The 14,273-nt window shown below is 38.7% G+C and overlaps 1 protein-coding gene across 2 annotated transcripts; it reads right to left on the bottom strand.

The window, feature by feature from the left end:
• Positions 1-616: 616 nt before the first annotated feature.
• CHMP5 (charged multivesicular body protein 5) lies at positions 617-12,954 on the bottom strand. 2 transcript variants are annotated; one of them, XM_067291157.1, is made up of 8 exons: positions 12,766-12,945; positions 7,734-7,838; positions 6,962-7,008; positions 4,007-4,100; positions 3,851-3,922; positions 2,676-2,784; positions 2,194-2,306; positions 617-1,671 (listed from the first exon to the last, which is right to left on the bottom strand). In XM_067291157.1, the coding sequence occupies exons 1-8, from the start codon at positions 12,832-12,834 to the stop codon at positions 1,621-1,623; spliced, it is 660 nt and encodes a 219-aa protein (XP_067147258.1). In that variant the 5' UTR covers positions 12,835-12,945; the 3' UTR covers positions 617-1,620. The 2 variants fall into 2 exon arrangements, with proteins under 2 accessions (XP_067147258.1, XP_067147259.1); XM_067291158.1 differs by lacking the exons at positions 617-1,671; positions 2,194-2,306 and adding an exon at positions 2,313-2,546 and having other exon boundaries at positions 12,766-12,954.
• Between the last annotated feature and the right edge of the window lie 1,319 nt (positions 12,955-14,273).

Here is a 14,273-nt window from a genome sequence, read left to right as displayed (position 1 = left end):
TAGGTGACGTCCCGGGAGGCGGGGTGGAGTGATGTCATTGTGCGCCGGGGTGGGGGTTAGGAAGCTCCGCCCCCATTCTCCTCCTCTTCTGGGAGAAAAAAAAAGAGGCGGGGGGGAGAGGAAGAGATTGTTAAACACTAGAAAAAAGTAAGGTGACTTACCTTCCCTGAGCAAGGAAATGAACCCGTGCTTGTATATAACCCAGCTGCTCTTGCCACAACCGACGCTCCAAATCATGTAACTAAACATTCCCTGCGTGTATGTTGGACCGCAGCAATCTCAGACCTGCCTTTTTACTTTAATCAGCACACAGCTGCGAGGGTTGCTTTAGACACCCCACCCCCCCCCTTCGCTTCCCTTTTGCCAAAGCATCCTGTAACCCATCTCAGATAACATTTGGTTCCTGGGGCAGCTTCGCAGCCGCTGGCGTGGTACTTCCTGCTTGAAAATAAGGTGCTATTTACCAACATAACCTACAAGCAGACTTTTTTAGCAAGAGAAACATCTATCATGAAAACATCAGGTTATGGTCAAATACATTTTCGGTTTAATTACACAGAGCAAACAGATAAGCATGTCTAATTGCAACTATCACTGAGGGATGCGTTCTAAAGACTACTTTGGAAAAAATATCTTTATTAGTGATAAATAAAGCTGCTTCTATACAAACACTTGTACACTCGGTGCGCCATTACAAAGTGCTTTTCCTTTTAATTAAGAACTATTTCTAGGCTTGACAACTGATCTTCAGCACTGGAGTTGAGGCTTGGCAGCAGTCTTGTACTTGGGGCCAGTGAGGTCAAGGGAAGGAAGACAGCAGTTTTTCTTTGATCTTTTTTTTTTTTTTCTTATGACTTCTATTGCTGAGCAGAGTAACTCCTTACAGGAGGAGAAACATGGCAGAAGCAACAGTATGGTTTAAGTGTGACACCGCAAAGGAAGCATACATATTTTTAGGATTGGAACCAGGCTCCACCTCTGGAAAAGCCTGTCCTCAAGCAGTGGATGACAACAATGGGAACAAGTGGCAGGTTAAGATCATTACCAAAAACACCACACGAAAGAATCAGCTAATCTAAATGATTTTATGTCACAATGGAATACATAAAGTTAATGATAACCCTACCATCTGTTACAGCTATCAAGAAGGTTACAATACAACAGCACAAAAGTCTCAAGACTGAAGTAGTTTTAAAATGCATCTAATTCTTTATCAAATAAGCATAGAAGTAAGGAAGCTATTTTACAGAGAGTAAGCAGCAACATACAGTCTTAGTTTCAAGAAAGAGAACCATAATACAAATGTCAAAACAGAGATCAGCTGTAAACAGCCACCTTTACTCCTCATGTATTACTTTGTCCATAAGACACAGGAAATCAAAACCTATTAGACTGACTGCTTCCACTGAAGGAAATTGTGCCAAGTTTTCCATTAATAGAAAAGTCAGTAGTAGAACAACTTTCTTCAAAGAAAGAAAACACCATCAGCCATTCATATTGCATACTAGGATGTAGCGATATTAAGGTTACACTGGAAGGACAAGTTTTCCAGAATTAAAAAAATCTCTTAATTTGATTTGTAAAATGTAGTTCACTATATCCATTGTGCTTTTGAAACATTTATGTAGCAGGGATCTTGGGCAACCCAAATTCATCCACCAATACACCGTCCTATAAGAAAGAAAAAAGAAGTTAATAACTCTCCAGTCGGAACATTTTGCAAAATTTTCCTCACAATTTTCATTTAGTGATATATATGTAATTGTCATTGTGTGACAACCGAGATCAAAATAAAAGCAACTGGTATTCTTACTCACTACTAAGCTGTATTACAACCCCGAAAAGCAAAAATATGAAAAAACTTTATTTAAGAATATAAAGTCTACCAAGACAGCAGTTAGAAAATGCCATTTTAGCTCTTGAAAACATAATAAAGAGCATTAAGTACACTGTATTCTCTCATATACAGATCTGTTGAAAATACCTACTTATAATGAAATTAGCTTATGCTTTAGAAGGCTAATTCATCATCAGAGAGAGCATACCACATAAGTAGACCACCCACAATACAGAAACCAAATTAAGCACAATTTTTCTTTAACATATTGAGGATTCCAAAGAGCAAGCAACCCACATAAATATGATTAATTCAGAAAAAAAATAATATATTTTGCTTTTAAAGAAAAGACTCACTTTGTTTTTTGTATCAGTAGGAGTGCCTTCTGGGATTGCTGGAGCAGATGCAGCTTCATCTAAGTAGGAATTGTCTTCATCAGCTAAAAGTTCATCACCTAATGCATCCAGTTCTGAAATAAAATTATGTAGGTTCAAAAATTAAGCAAGGCACTTCTTTTGCAGAAAGAAAGTATCTCTTATAGAGAAACATGGTCCATAATGAATCACTTCGTTTTTTTCTTAGTTTCTTATTATGTTTCTTATTTAGCTATCATTCAGGAAGACACACACACAGCCGAGAACATTTTTTCCTTCTCTGTAGAATTCCATTTGTATCTCCTTCATGTTTGCCTCGTACTTTTGTTATGGCACTTGAAAGAAGAGCAGGTAACAAAAGTTAAGTTTCTTGTAAGAAATGCAGGTTTATGTTTAAGAGAGTAATTAAAACATGTTTTTAATGCTTTTAAATATCACAGTACTTTCTCTTCCGCCTTCCTAACCTGCTTCCAAGTCATCTTCATCAATCTCCGGTGTTCCATAGCTACGGCTCAGTGCTTCCTGGACTTCATTGGCTTCTTCCATCATATCCTCTAACTGATCTTGTATGTCCTGGAGCAACAGAAAATTTCAGTATGTCTGCATTCAAAAGTTTTAGCTAAATTTATCAGAGCTTAACCACAACCAGTTGAATAATTCCAGCATACAAGGCACTTACAAATGTTTTAATACATAAATCCTTTTTTTAAGGTAGCATTAATACAAGTTATTACATGTGTGTTCAGTATTATAGCACGGCCTCAACTACTATTAAAAAACGTAATATAAATGATGTACCAGGTAGAAAAGGAACCTCACAACAATGTCTTTGCAAAACCCTGATAATTTTTGTACTCTTCAAAGCTAATTCAAAAGCCTATAAAAATGACTTAGAGCCTACCATTATCTTGAAAAATAGGAGAATATGAAATCTGGAGAGAGTAAATCGACCTTCTAGAGAAAAACATCTGGCCTGAATGTGCCAGAACAACAACAAAAAAGTGGAAGATATTTTAGCGTACCTATTGCCACTGTACTTAGATACAAATAAGGAAATCATCCTTGTCTAAGGATTTACAATACGGGCAGTATTAAAAATAGCACAGGAAAGAACTTAAAGGAATTCAGTACTGACATTTGAGAAACGTTTAAGTGCAGCATACTTGAAGTTATATTTCAAGATCTTATGTTTTTAAATTGCATTTTCTGAAGACACAGTGAGGCCTTGCAGACTTCTTGAAAATATTTTTTGAAAATATTTTTTCATGGTATCTACCCTGAATAAGAACACAGCAAGGCAAAGAAGTGGCAACACAGGTAAAAAAGAAAGAGGATAAAGAGGGTATAGAACGAAGTAGTTGCTAACATTTCCGTAGAAATACAGAGGAAAGGAAGAATGGAGAAAGATTAAAGATTAGCCCAGTATGGAAACAACACTTAGTGCAGTAAAGCCAACAGCTGACTGTGTGGTACCAGAGAAATTAGGAAAGAATGATGATGGTGGTACCAAAACACCAAACAAAAAACAGAAACCAAAACAAAGCAGTCAGCTTGCTGTTTAGTTACTTAGCCCTCCACTCCCATCACTATTTCAGTACGCTGTTTCAATATTTTGAATTATTACAGAGCAGCAGCTTACCTCAATTTGATCAATTTTTACTAGCTTGTAAGCTTTCTTCATTTCTTTCACTCCCAGTTTCATAGCATCAACCTAGAATAGAATGAAATAACATATCTGTATCTAATGTAGCATACACAGATTAAAAAAAAAAAAGTGACATGAATATACTGGTACCGTTGTCTTTGTATCCTTGAGTGCCTGAATAGTGTAATTAGCTTGTTCCATATTAAAAGACTGCTGTGATAGATTATCCCGCTGTTGTTCATACCTGTTAAAAGCAATGTAAATAATGGCTTAAAAACATCACTACACATGCCATAAAAACACTCTTAATTTAAAAAAAAACAAAAACAACAACAAAAAAGAACAGTACTGTGAAGACAGGAACAGAATTAAAATTTCTCATTTATTACAAACAACAACAATAATCAAATAAATAACTTCATAAACAGGAAACAAGGTATTTCAATCTTGTTTCACAGTCCATTACATACTTCTATATATTTAAACCCAGTAGTTGACAAAACTACTTTTGAATTAAAATTCTACTTTAACTGATGGTGAGACTATGTTTGTATAAGCTAATGTTTTAACAACTACAAACTGGAGAAGCATTGTTGCCTACTAGTGCTGTAAGCAGACTAGAAGGGATGCATGTTATTCAAAAAAGGGCTTTGCCCTGGAATTTGGTGTGGGGTGGGAGGGAAGGGTCAAAATGGAGAAAGAAAACTGTTATGGCTAACCAAAATGATAATGGAGACATTAAAAAAAAACAAAACACAAGAAACGATCCTTCACAGAGCCAAACTTGTGTCCAACAAAGAACATAAAATACGTCAGGTTAAAACAAAAAGCGGAACAGATTTCAAAAAGCATTAAAACAAGCAATAAATCCTTCTTCAAACATCTGAAGCAGATGCAAAAGAGTCTGTGGGGCCTACAGACACTCAAGATACAGAACAAGGAAGCAGAAATGATGGCATACCAGAAAAACTACACAATTTTTTTTCAATCCTTGTTCACCATGGAAGCACTTGTAATGTCTACATACTGGAAGTCTCCTTTATGAGAGGCTCATCAGAGTATCTGACAAATTCAAGTGTAAACAGAAGATGGCGTGGACCAAATACAAACAGTAACATACAGCTGGCTCTAAATATCATTCATTCAATAATTTTGAGGTAATTCAGAATGAAAGAGATGAACTATTCACTGGCATATAACTTTTTAGTTAGTCCCCAGGCACTGATATGGAAGGTTGCTAATGCAATGGTTTTTCAGGGGAGATCTGGATACAGCAAGATGACATCAGTACCTGTCAAATTAGAATATAGAACAAAATTAGGTTAATCGTGATCTTTTAGGAGTCACAGAGCTTTTGTAAAGGACAGTTTCACTGCTCTACTGGAGTTCTTTGAGGGAGGCAGCAAGCTTATGGATGAAGGCGATCCAGCTGACATGGCCTATTTATATACACCCAAACTTTGTCTGACAAGGCCTCTCAACAAAAAAACAGTTCTTCAAGAAACTAAGTGCGCATTGTATAAGACAGAAGGTTCTCACAAGGAGGAACAAAAAGATAGGAAATGGCCACCAAATACAACTGTTTTTACAGAGAAGGGAAAGTCACCAATATTCAGTGACCCACACGGGCCCGTGCTTTTCAGCTGACTTATAAATGATCTGGATCAAGGCTGACTAGTAGGTGACAAGACTTAGTCCCCTGAATGACATCAGCAAAGCTAAGAGCTGACTGAAAAACTTCAGAAGAGCCTTGCCAGATCCACTGACTAGACATCAAAATGGCAGATGAAAACAAAACATATCAATGTATGTAGGGATAAACAATTCTAATCCTTTGAACCCTTCACATTCAGAATGAGGGGCTCTAAGCTGACCATTACTTTGACCATTACTGTCCAGAAATGAGAACTTGGGAGTTATAAACACAGCTCTATGAAAACCATCGCATTAACGTTCAGCAGTATTCAGAACAAACAAAAAGCAAAATGAGTATTTTAAGTAGTTAGGAAAGGAAAAAAAAATATCATGCTATTGGCAAGGTACACCGACATTTTGAATACTGTGTGAAATTCTGGATGCTTTATCTCAAAAGAATGCAGCAGAACTGGAAAAGCTTCAGAGAAGGATGACAAGGATGATCCAAATACAGAGCAGCTTCTGGACAAGGAATGACTAAGCACACTAAGGTTCAACAAGCTGGAAGAGAGATGACTGAGGGATATGATGATGGCCTCTTATGAGGGGCCAGCAAACATAAATGGGGAAACAACTACTCACTCTTCCAACACAAGCACTAGGAGACATCAAACGAGATTAGCAGGTGGCAGAGTCAAAAACAAAAGAAAGCAGTTCTCCTCATAACATCTAATTAAATTACCATGTTCCTTGCCATAGGATACTTTGGATGATAAAAGCTTACAGATATTTAAAAAGTAATTGAGCAATTCGGTATAGGAAGAATTCCTCTGAGGGACATGAAATACAAGATAACATCAGCTTCAGCTCAGATAGCACCACCTAACAGATTTCAGTTCAGGGACTACAAGATATTCTGGTGAAGCACCCCTGAATGCATGCCACGTTCTGACACTTTCCTTTATATTTGTTGCTGGTCACTTTTGGAGACTGTATATTAGGCTATTCTCACAGGATAATCTAGCATATCCATCCTGCTCTTCTTCTGAAAAGATATGATTAGCTGTGCTACATGCGATAGAGAGTCATAAAGGGAACCCATAAAGAACTGGTAAATTTCCTGTGAACCAAGACAAGATCATGAAGTACATGATTTATAATAACCAAATAATGATATAAAATGAGACTTTATTTGTCTAATAAAGCAAGTTCAGGAGTCAAGTACAGCATTAGTAATAAGCAGATTTAAGTGAGCTTTTCCCAATCCAAATTTATATACTCACATACAAATATGGCACAGATATGCTGACACAAAATCTGTATATAGCTGCTTCTGAAAGGCTGACTAAGCTAGTTCAGCTATTTTCTTGTAAGAATGCTGAGAAGTAACAGTACCGAAAAGATAAATGCCAATTTCCTTAAACAAAACAGCTTTTGATTAACTTCGGATTGAGAAAAGTTTAAACTTACATTCGCTTCTGCTTTAATACTCTCAAAGCTTTCTGCTTTACTGTATTCTGAAAGAGATGCAACATTACAACATTAGGAAAAGAATTTGACTTTACTCTGGCTTATACTATTTGATCGTAACATATGGCATTTAAACTTTCCAAAAGATTCTTCAGTTAATAGTGCAAAGAGTTTAACAGTCACATTCAGTGTTCATTCTGCACTAATGAGTAATAAAGCAGGCTTGTGTATATGTTGCTAATAGCAAATGCATTCAAAACTTCTAGCTCTTGAATTCTTTTTTTGATAAGCAGAATATGATCAATCAGAACCACCTTTCATCAACACATTTTAATGGTTAGCATCAAATAATGCTGCAAAATACTTCAGCAATACTGTTTGTAATAGATGTTTGTCCCCTTGCAAAACTGGGTTTTCCTACTTCATTTCTGAACAGTGCAGACCTTTTCTTCCGGCAGATGAACTAAACAGCCTCTTTACTAGATGTGATTCAGATAACAGAAGGAGGAAGGAAAGCAAGCAAGTTATTTCTGATTGGGGAAATCACATTATACTTCAGATGAAACAAAGAAAACCCAATGAAAACCCAGCTGCGTTAAAATGCATGTTTGACAGAAACTTCAGATTAAAAATAAACCTGCAAGATCTTATATCACTTCAGTGATGCTACACATAATTTTAAGAACCTGAAGAACTGGCTACAATATCAACCCATTACATGACAAAAAGTCTGAGTCACATCCTCTCATGCTTGAGCCCCACAGATTCTTACCTTTGCAGGCCCCTCTCTCATCTTCTTCATTTGATCCTTATACTTCACTAGCTCTGCATCAAGTCTAGCAATTTTCTTGTCAATTGACTCAGCTCTGCTATCCACCTTTGATACAAGACAGGAAAAAAAGGGGGGAAAAACATTCATTGAGATGTTATTCATTGGACAAAACAACAGCCTTGGTTTGAATGTCTCTAAATTTTTTTTTTCCACTCAGTGGTTTTATAAACAGTTTAAAGTTTGTAAAAAATCCAAAACCAGAATCAAGTGAAACATCTTCTACAAGAAGCACAAGAAACACTCTGAGGTTACTCTGCATGTAACAGACTCTCTTCGCTTTGGGATGATCCTTTGCATACTCGCTCAGGTCACAGGCTCTGTTCAGGAATTTCTGACCATGCACAGTGCCAGGGACTAGGCCAGAACAGATACAGAACAACTTAGGTGGGCCACACTGGCAGGTGGGGGGGCAATGCAAAAGGGACAGGGATGTATCCAGCAAGACTAGATGCTTACTTTTGGGGGGCAGGGAACATTAAAACTTCAGATTGATACTTGTGCTTTGATACCTGGATTACTGGTTACATTTACAAGCCCATATTTAAGCATTGTTTCAATTACTTCCCAAAGGCACCTAACTTCTATGTCACAGCTGCACTTCTCCATCAATTCCTGCAAAGGAAGCCAGGACGCAGCAGTTCTACACAGTAAGTAACCTGAATTCCTTATTGTACTTTTGCTCCAAATCCCAATAGTAGCTGAAATAAAGCAGTAGAACACCTCTCCGGTGGTCAATCCTAACATAGCCCAAAGTGTATCACATGGCTGTCATTATGGTAATATTTTAAGTCCACTGCATAGGGCAGTAAAAGATAATTACATTACCAAACATAGATATAGATTATTCTAAAAGAATACACAAATTAAAAAACAAACAAACAAAAAAGCAGGGCATCCTTAGCATATACTGACAATTGCAGCATTCATTTAAAAACATCAAAGTATATCCTATTAACTTTTTATTCCAAGAATCTAGGGATTAGAATAAAGCAGTTAGAAACATTCCAATTTCAGTGCAAGACAAACCAGTGTGAATTTACAATTCTGACTTGCTATCAGTGTATCTAAACATATATAATTATCATCATTTTAATTTTTGTGTCTTTATGCTCCTTTTAAACCACTGTTCTGTGCAGCAACATGCTTTTGCCAGAGGCATTTTGAGCGGAGTATTTGATATGAATGCTCTCTACACTAGAGATGAAAGTGCTTAGTCACAGCTGGCATTGAAAAATTTACATTAAACTTTTCATTATGCCAAACATTTTATTAATAACAAGAAAATAAGCTATTTATGTTTTCTAAAGTCTTGTAGGTTCCAAGTCTAGCAACTCTTCAAGGTCTTCATCAGCTAAGTGCATCTTTAAGGCCAGCCTCCTTCACAGGGGAAAACCAGTTATTTAGACAAGAGTCTATAATGATTCACTTAGATCTAGGAGGATCTGCCTGAGTCTCTTTGTTTGTAATGCCTATTATCTACCTAAGAGTTTCACAAACACAGAATCTGAACTTTTAAAACCAAACTGAGTATCCTGCATATGCTTCTGCATATCTGCTTCTGCAAAATTAGCTAAGGTGTGCTGGTGTTTCAGCTTCCAAGTCCAGAAACTTGATGTTTAAATACACACATTACGTATAACAGAGCTACACATACATCAGAAGGGGGAAAAAAAAGCCCTTCAAGAATTGATCTAATTTATGCTAAAGAAAGCTATATTATGCTTTAAGACTCAAGGAGGTGCTTTCTGTTTTTCACAAACAACACAGAGGATCCTTTTTTGTTGCTAAAGAGTCCAACCTAAATGCAAGAAAGTGAAGCCATATCCCAAATCTCCATTAACCAAACTAGCAGCTTATTCCAATATTTATTATATATATAAATATTTTTTTTCCCATTTTTTCACAAGACATTCTTAATATTATTGTCACAGCTACTTTTGCTCTATGCTAAGTTTCCTGATTACTTCTTTGAAAAAATATTAGTCTGGAGTGTTGTTTCAAAGAAGAGTAAGTAAAAAGTATACCAATGCCACAGTTCCTGATCTAACCTTCCTCCCACCAGCCTTGTGACAGCTTTGAGCCATCAGGAAAGAAGGAAGTACTGCAGGCACCGCAACAGAGAGAGCAGGAACTGCAAGGGACAGAGCAGCAGCATGCCTTGGAGACTAACTGGAGAGCCAGGACAGAAGCACGCACATTGCAGCCAGCCAGCAAACTCAACAGGAACCAGACATCAGAGAAAAGACTGGAAAAGCATTTCCTAGGTTTCAGTAAATGCTTTGGGTTAGAGGTCCCACATAATCAGCTTTTTAAATTCATAAATCCAGAACCATTTAGATATTCTAATGTGACATTTGTTTTCTCACCACCAAAAAAAAAAAAAAAAGTGTATTATCTGCTGATCATACTGGGGTCAGTCATACTCCTTTTGCACACACAGGGAAGAAGGACCAAATGGTAGGCATAATTGCCTAACAGTTGTTAGGCAACTCTTAACAAACTAACTATGAACATTAATCACAGCTCTTAGAATGCAATTAGTGGATAACTGCCATTTAATGGATAACCGAGATTTTTTCTAGTGATAATTAGAAAATAAAACAAGCAATAAAAAAGCACAGTAAGAAATTTTACAAAGCAATTTGACCATCTTTCAAATGGTACAGAGAAATACGCTTAAAATCAAAAACAATAAGAGAACTAAAAATTATTTGAGTCTCCAAACTGTTGAATTTAACATGCTAAAGAAACAGCATACATTTCTGATATCTCACATTGCTCTTTTCAATGATCCTTCAAAAGCAATTTAAGAAAAATCATTCTAATGATATCTCCAGTCCTTTAGCAGGACCTATATTTTACTTACTAGGGACTTATCTATTGTGAAAATGAACTGAAAACATGGTAAGTTTTTGACAAACCAGACAAATCACTTCATGTGACAGCAAGACAAATTCATTCACAAACTTAGAACTTCTAAAAGGAAGTGTGTTTCTCCCCACACTTGCTAATATATGTAATTGTTTTAAATTTTAGTTTCATCCACAGAAATTGAAAGTTGTCAAAACAGGGGAAAAAAGCTAACATGAAGCTCAGTAATGATAAAGTGGTTTACAGCCTTCCTCATGTCAAACACTTGCACTTAGAGCCAGCACTGCATTTTTGAACAGTGGAGCAACACAGGCTCTTGATTTCATATCTTAAAACCTGTAACTCATTATTGGCTGCCAAAAAAAAAAGTCACATGTGTAAAAGGAACCTGGAACTTTACTTTCCAGTTAACCTGATGCATCTTGTATAGCAAAACTTCCAGAGAATGTAATTACAAATAACTAGAAAAATTAAAACTGCATGCAGCTCCCAGTGGGGCATGGTTTTGACTTCATATTAAAAAAAAAAAAAAAAAGAAAAAAGCCTGTATTATCAATAAAAAGCAGCTGTTTAAATTACACTTTTACATTCCCCCAAAATCCATGGGGATTGAATGAGCTCCTTGTGGAAGCAAAGCTGCTGGCATATCCAAATCTGGCTGGTCTTACTACGATTTGTCTCAACAATAGAAAGAGCACATTAACTCAGAAGCGGCAAGATCAGCCCTGAAAAATCTAGCAAATTAATATGTATGTTGTTGCTGTGAGGGACAGAAAAAATTTCCTGGTCTTCAGCTTGTATGGCCAAAAGGGCAAATTTAGGTGTCAACAATAGTATCTCAAATGGATTTCAGAGTTTTGGCTATCCACCAAAGCATTCATTGGTAACAATGGGAAAGTTTATCTTGATTTTTGAGCATACTTCTTCCTTATGGTTCAGACTAAACATATGTGGAGCTATGTTTTAGTTCAGCACTGCTAAAAATCAATGCAGATTCTTAGCCAATAAAATAACATACTATAAAAAACATTAACTGGTATGCATGGGTTTGTGTAGCTATTGCTAAAAAATTATTAGGTACTTAACTTAAGAGTGTCATTTAAGAAGATCATCACTGGGAGAAAGAGCAAGTCTTCTTGGAGGAAAAATGGTAACTTTCTACAGAAACGTCTCATTGGCAGGTTCCAAGGACAGCACTGAATCAGCCTTGGACTAGTACACTTTGGTTTATACTCCAAGCATTACCAAGAGTGTCTGAATCTGTCAAGAAATCAGACAAATATCCAAGACCACTATGTTTCTTTTTCACCTCTTAAACTGTAAAAACATACTACATTTTTCTTTGCAGATTTAAAAGCCAAAAGAGAGTATGAAATGACTAGATTAACCTTCTAAAAATTTTTCTAGAACCCTTTTTTTTTTCTAGACAGGCCAACCTTCAAACAGCTGTGAAGTGTTCTGCCACATATTTCCTCAGTATTGCTTGCTTGGGCTGGTTTAGCTGTCCTTCTGCCCAGTTCTTCACCACTGACCCTACAGGAAGCCGCTCTGCAGCGGAGAGAGAACAACATCACCCTTCTCTATCAGCCTCACATGATGTCTCCCTTCCCGCCCCGTTCTGCACTGGAAAGGAGAGCTGGTTCCCTCGCTGTCATTCCCGCTTTCCCACAACCTGACATGGCAGGAACTAGCCAGAACAAGCAGGACGGCAAAGAAGAAGAGATAAAGATGCACATTCAGGTACAGGTACGCACGCACACAGCGCGCACCCCGTGCCGCAACCCGGGCGCCTGCACACCTCCGTGCGCGGGTACGCACTTAGGTGTGTATTAACTCATATATGAAACTATGCACGCACGTTTATACCGATAGACGTGGGCACCGCCCGCACCCTCGGGGTGCGGAGCGCCCGGCCCGGCCGGGCCCGGCCCACAGCGGCGCCCCCGCGGCCGCGGAGCCCCCACCGCCCCACCACCCTCTCCGCGGCCGAGCGCGCGGCCCCCCCCCCGGTCCCCTCAGGTCCTCCGCGGGGGACGGGGAGTGCCGTGGCAGCGGGCTGGGCTCGCGGGTGCCCGCCTCGCCCCGACAGGAGGGGACTTACCGTCCCGATGCAGTCGGTGAGGCTCGGCGGAGGCGCTTTGGGCTTCGCTTTGCCGAAGAAGCGGTTCATGGCGGCGCTCGGACGCGACAACAGCAACAACGATCTCCCACCGACCCGGAAACCCACGGCCGACTCCGCACGCCACCCCGCCTGCGCGAACACCTCGCCGGAAGAACGAATCGAGGCGATACCCTGCTAAGGGCGGAAGCACGGTTACAGCAATATGCAGCCTTACTTCCGCCCTTCCGTCGAGGGAGACGATGTGTGATTGGATAATTGAAAATAGGCGGGGCTAAGCAGAATCTATTTAAAGGGCCCAGCCCAGGAATGATGCTGAATGTGCGGCGGCGGCGAGGACCGAGGGGCCGGGGCTCGGGCCGCCCTCATCCATAGGGCGCTCAGCCCGGCCCAGCTGCTCCGGCGAGGCCTCGCACCATGGCAAGGTGGTGCATCTCGTCAAACATGTCATTCATTTATATGACATTGAACTAAAATATGGTGCAAGATGGCCTCTGAAATAATGCATTTGTACTTGCATTTCATTATTTGAATATAAAATTTTCCAATAGTCAAATAATCACTCTATAGTGCCAAGTCTTACTTTGGATATGACACAGTTCATCTTGTACATGCTTCAGCTATGCATCTTGCCAAAACTAATTTTTGGTTAGTAACCAAACACAGGACATAGGATAAGCTTATACTGACAAAGGATTTTTCCTAGTATAACTGTCCATCTAAAAATTAGGTTAAAGTCATTTTTGCTATATTAAAACGAATCCGTAGTAGGAAAGTATAGAAAACCTCAGGTAAACTTTTCTAGTAGCTGAAATACTGTAATCTCAGCACTGGTGCTTAAAAGGAATTTCTTCCCTTTTACACCTGGAGCATGGAAATCAGAATAATAAAGGTGGCTACATACATGGATGTGTGTGCATAAGCTGCAGGTTCAAGGGCAGATCAGTGAAGATGACTGTACATTAACAGTGAACAGAAATTGTGGTAGCAGTCATGTTCAACCTACAGTAGTATTCAGGTGATCCTAATCCCCACATTCATAAGAACAGTCTTTTTTCCCTTTTTTAGTCACACAGTTTTGCTCTAAAATTGACTGTTTTCATTAGAACATGCAATCATAGGCTGTCATTTGGTGCTCAACAAAGTGAAAGACAAATAGAGACACTCAGGACTTGTGCGCATGGCTGGATTCAACTCTGTTGATGCCCCCAGGTAATCACTTGCACTGTACTGAACTCTTATTTAGGAGCTGGCATGACAGGCAAAAACTACATGGTCTGGCCTTCAATATTACCTGATTGTACTCAAATACAAGAGAGGGGGCATCCAGAAAGTGTCATGACCATTTTAAAGCTAGAGTAAAAAATAAATGCCTGATTATAAAGAAGACATTCACAGGAAGGTAGTTAGCAAAAAATATCCTTTTTAGGGAGTTCTGAACTGAAGAACAGATTGGGCTGAAATGCACAACTGTCATTCTGACTAATGTG

This window comes from Apteryx mantelli, chromosome 2, assembly GCF_036417845.1.
Source record: "Apteryx mantelli isolate bAptMan1 chromosome 2, bAptMan1.hap1, whole genome shotgun sequence".
Classification (NCBI taxonomy): Eukaryota; Metazoa; Chordata; class Aves; order Apterygiformes; family Apterygidae; genus Apteryx; species Apteryx mantelli.
The sequence above is the reverse complement of the archived record's forward strand: the minus strand, read 5'-3'. Positions and strand labels throughout refer to the sequence as shown.

What these genes read in the sequence shown, in the direction of transcription:
- CHMP5 (XM_067291157.1), bottom strand. Translation starts at nt 12,834, where the DNA reads ATGAACCGCTTCTTCGGCAAAGCGAAGCCCAAAGCGCCTCCGCCGAGC. An exon ending in TAAAAATTGATCAAATTGAG is followed by an intron (nt 2,785 to 3,850) that starts GTAAGCTGCTGC and finishes CTGTTGCTCCAG; the next exon opens with GACATACAAGATCAGTTAGA. An exon ending in TGAAGATGACTTGGAAGCAG is followed by an intron (nt 2,307 to 2,675) that starts GTTAGGAAGGCG and finishes ATTTTATTTCAG; the next exon opens with AACTGGATGCATTAGGTGAT.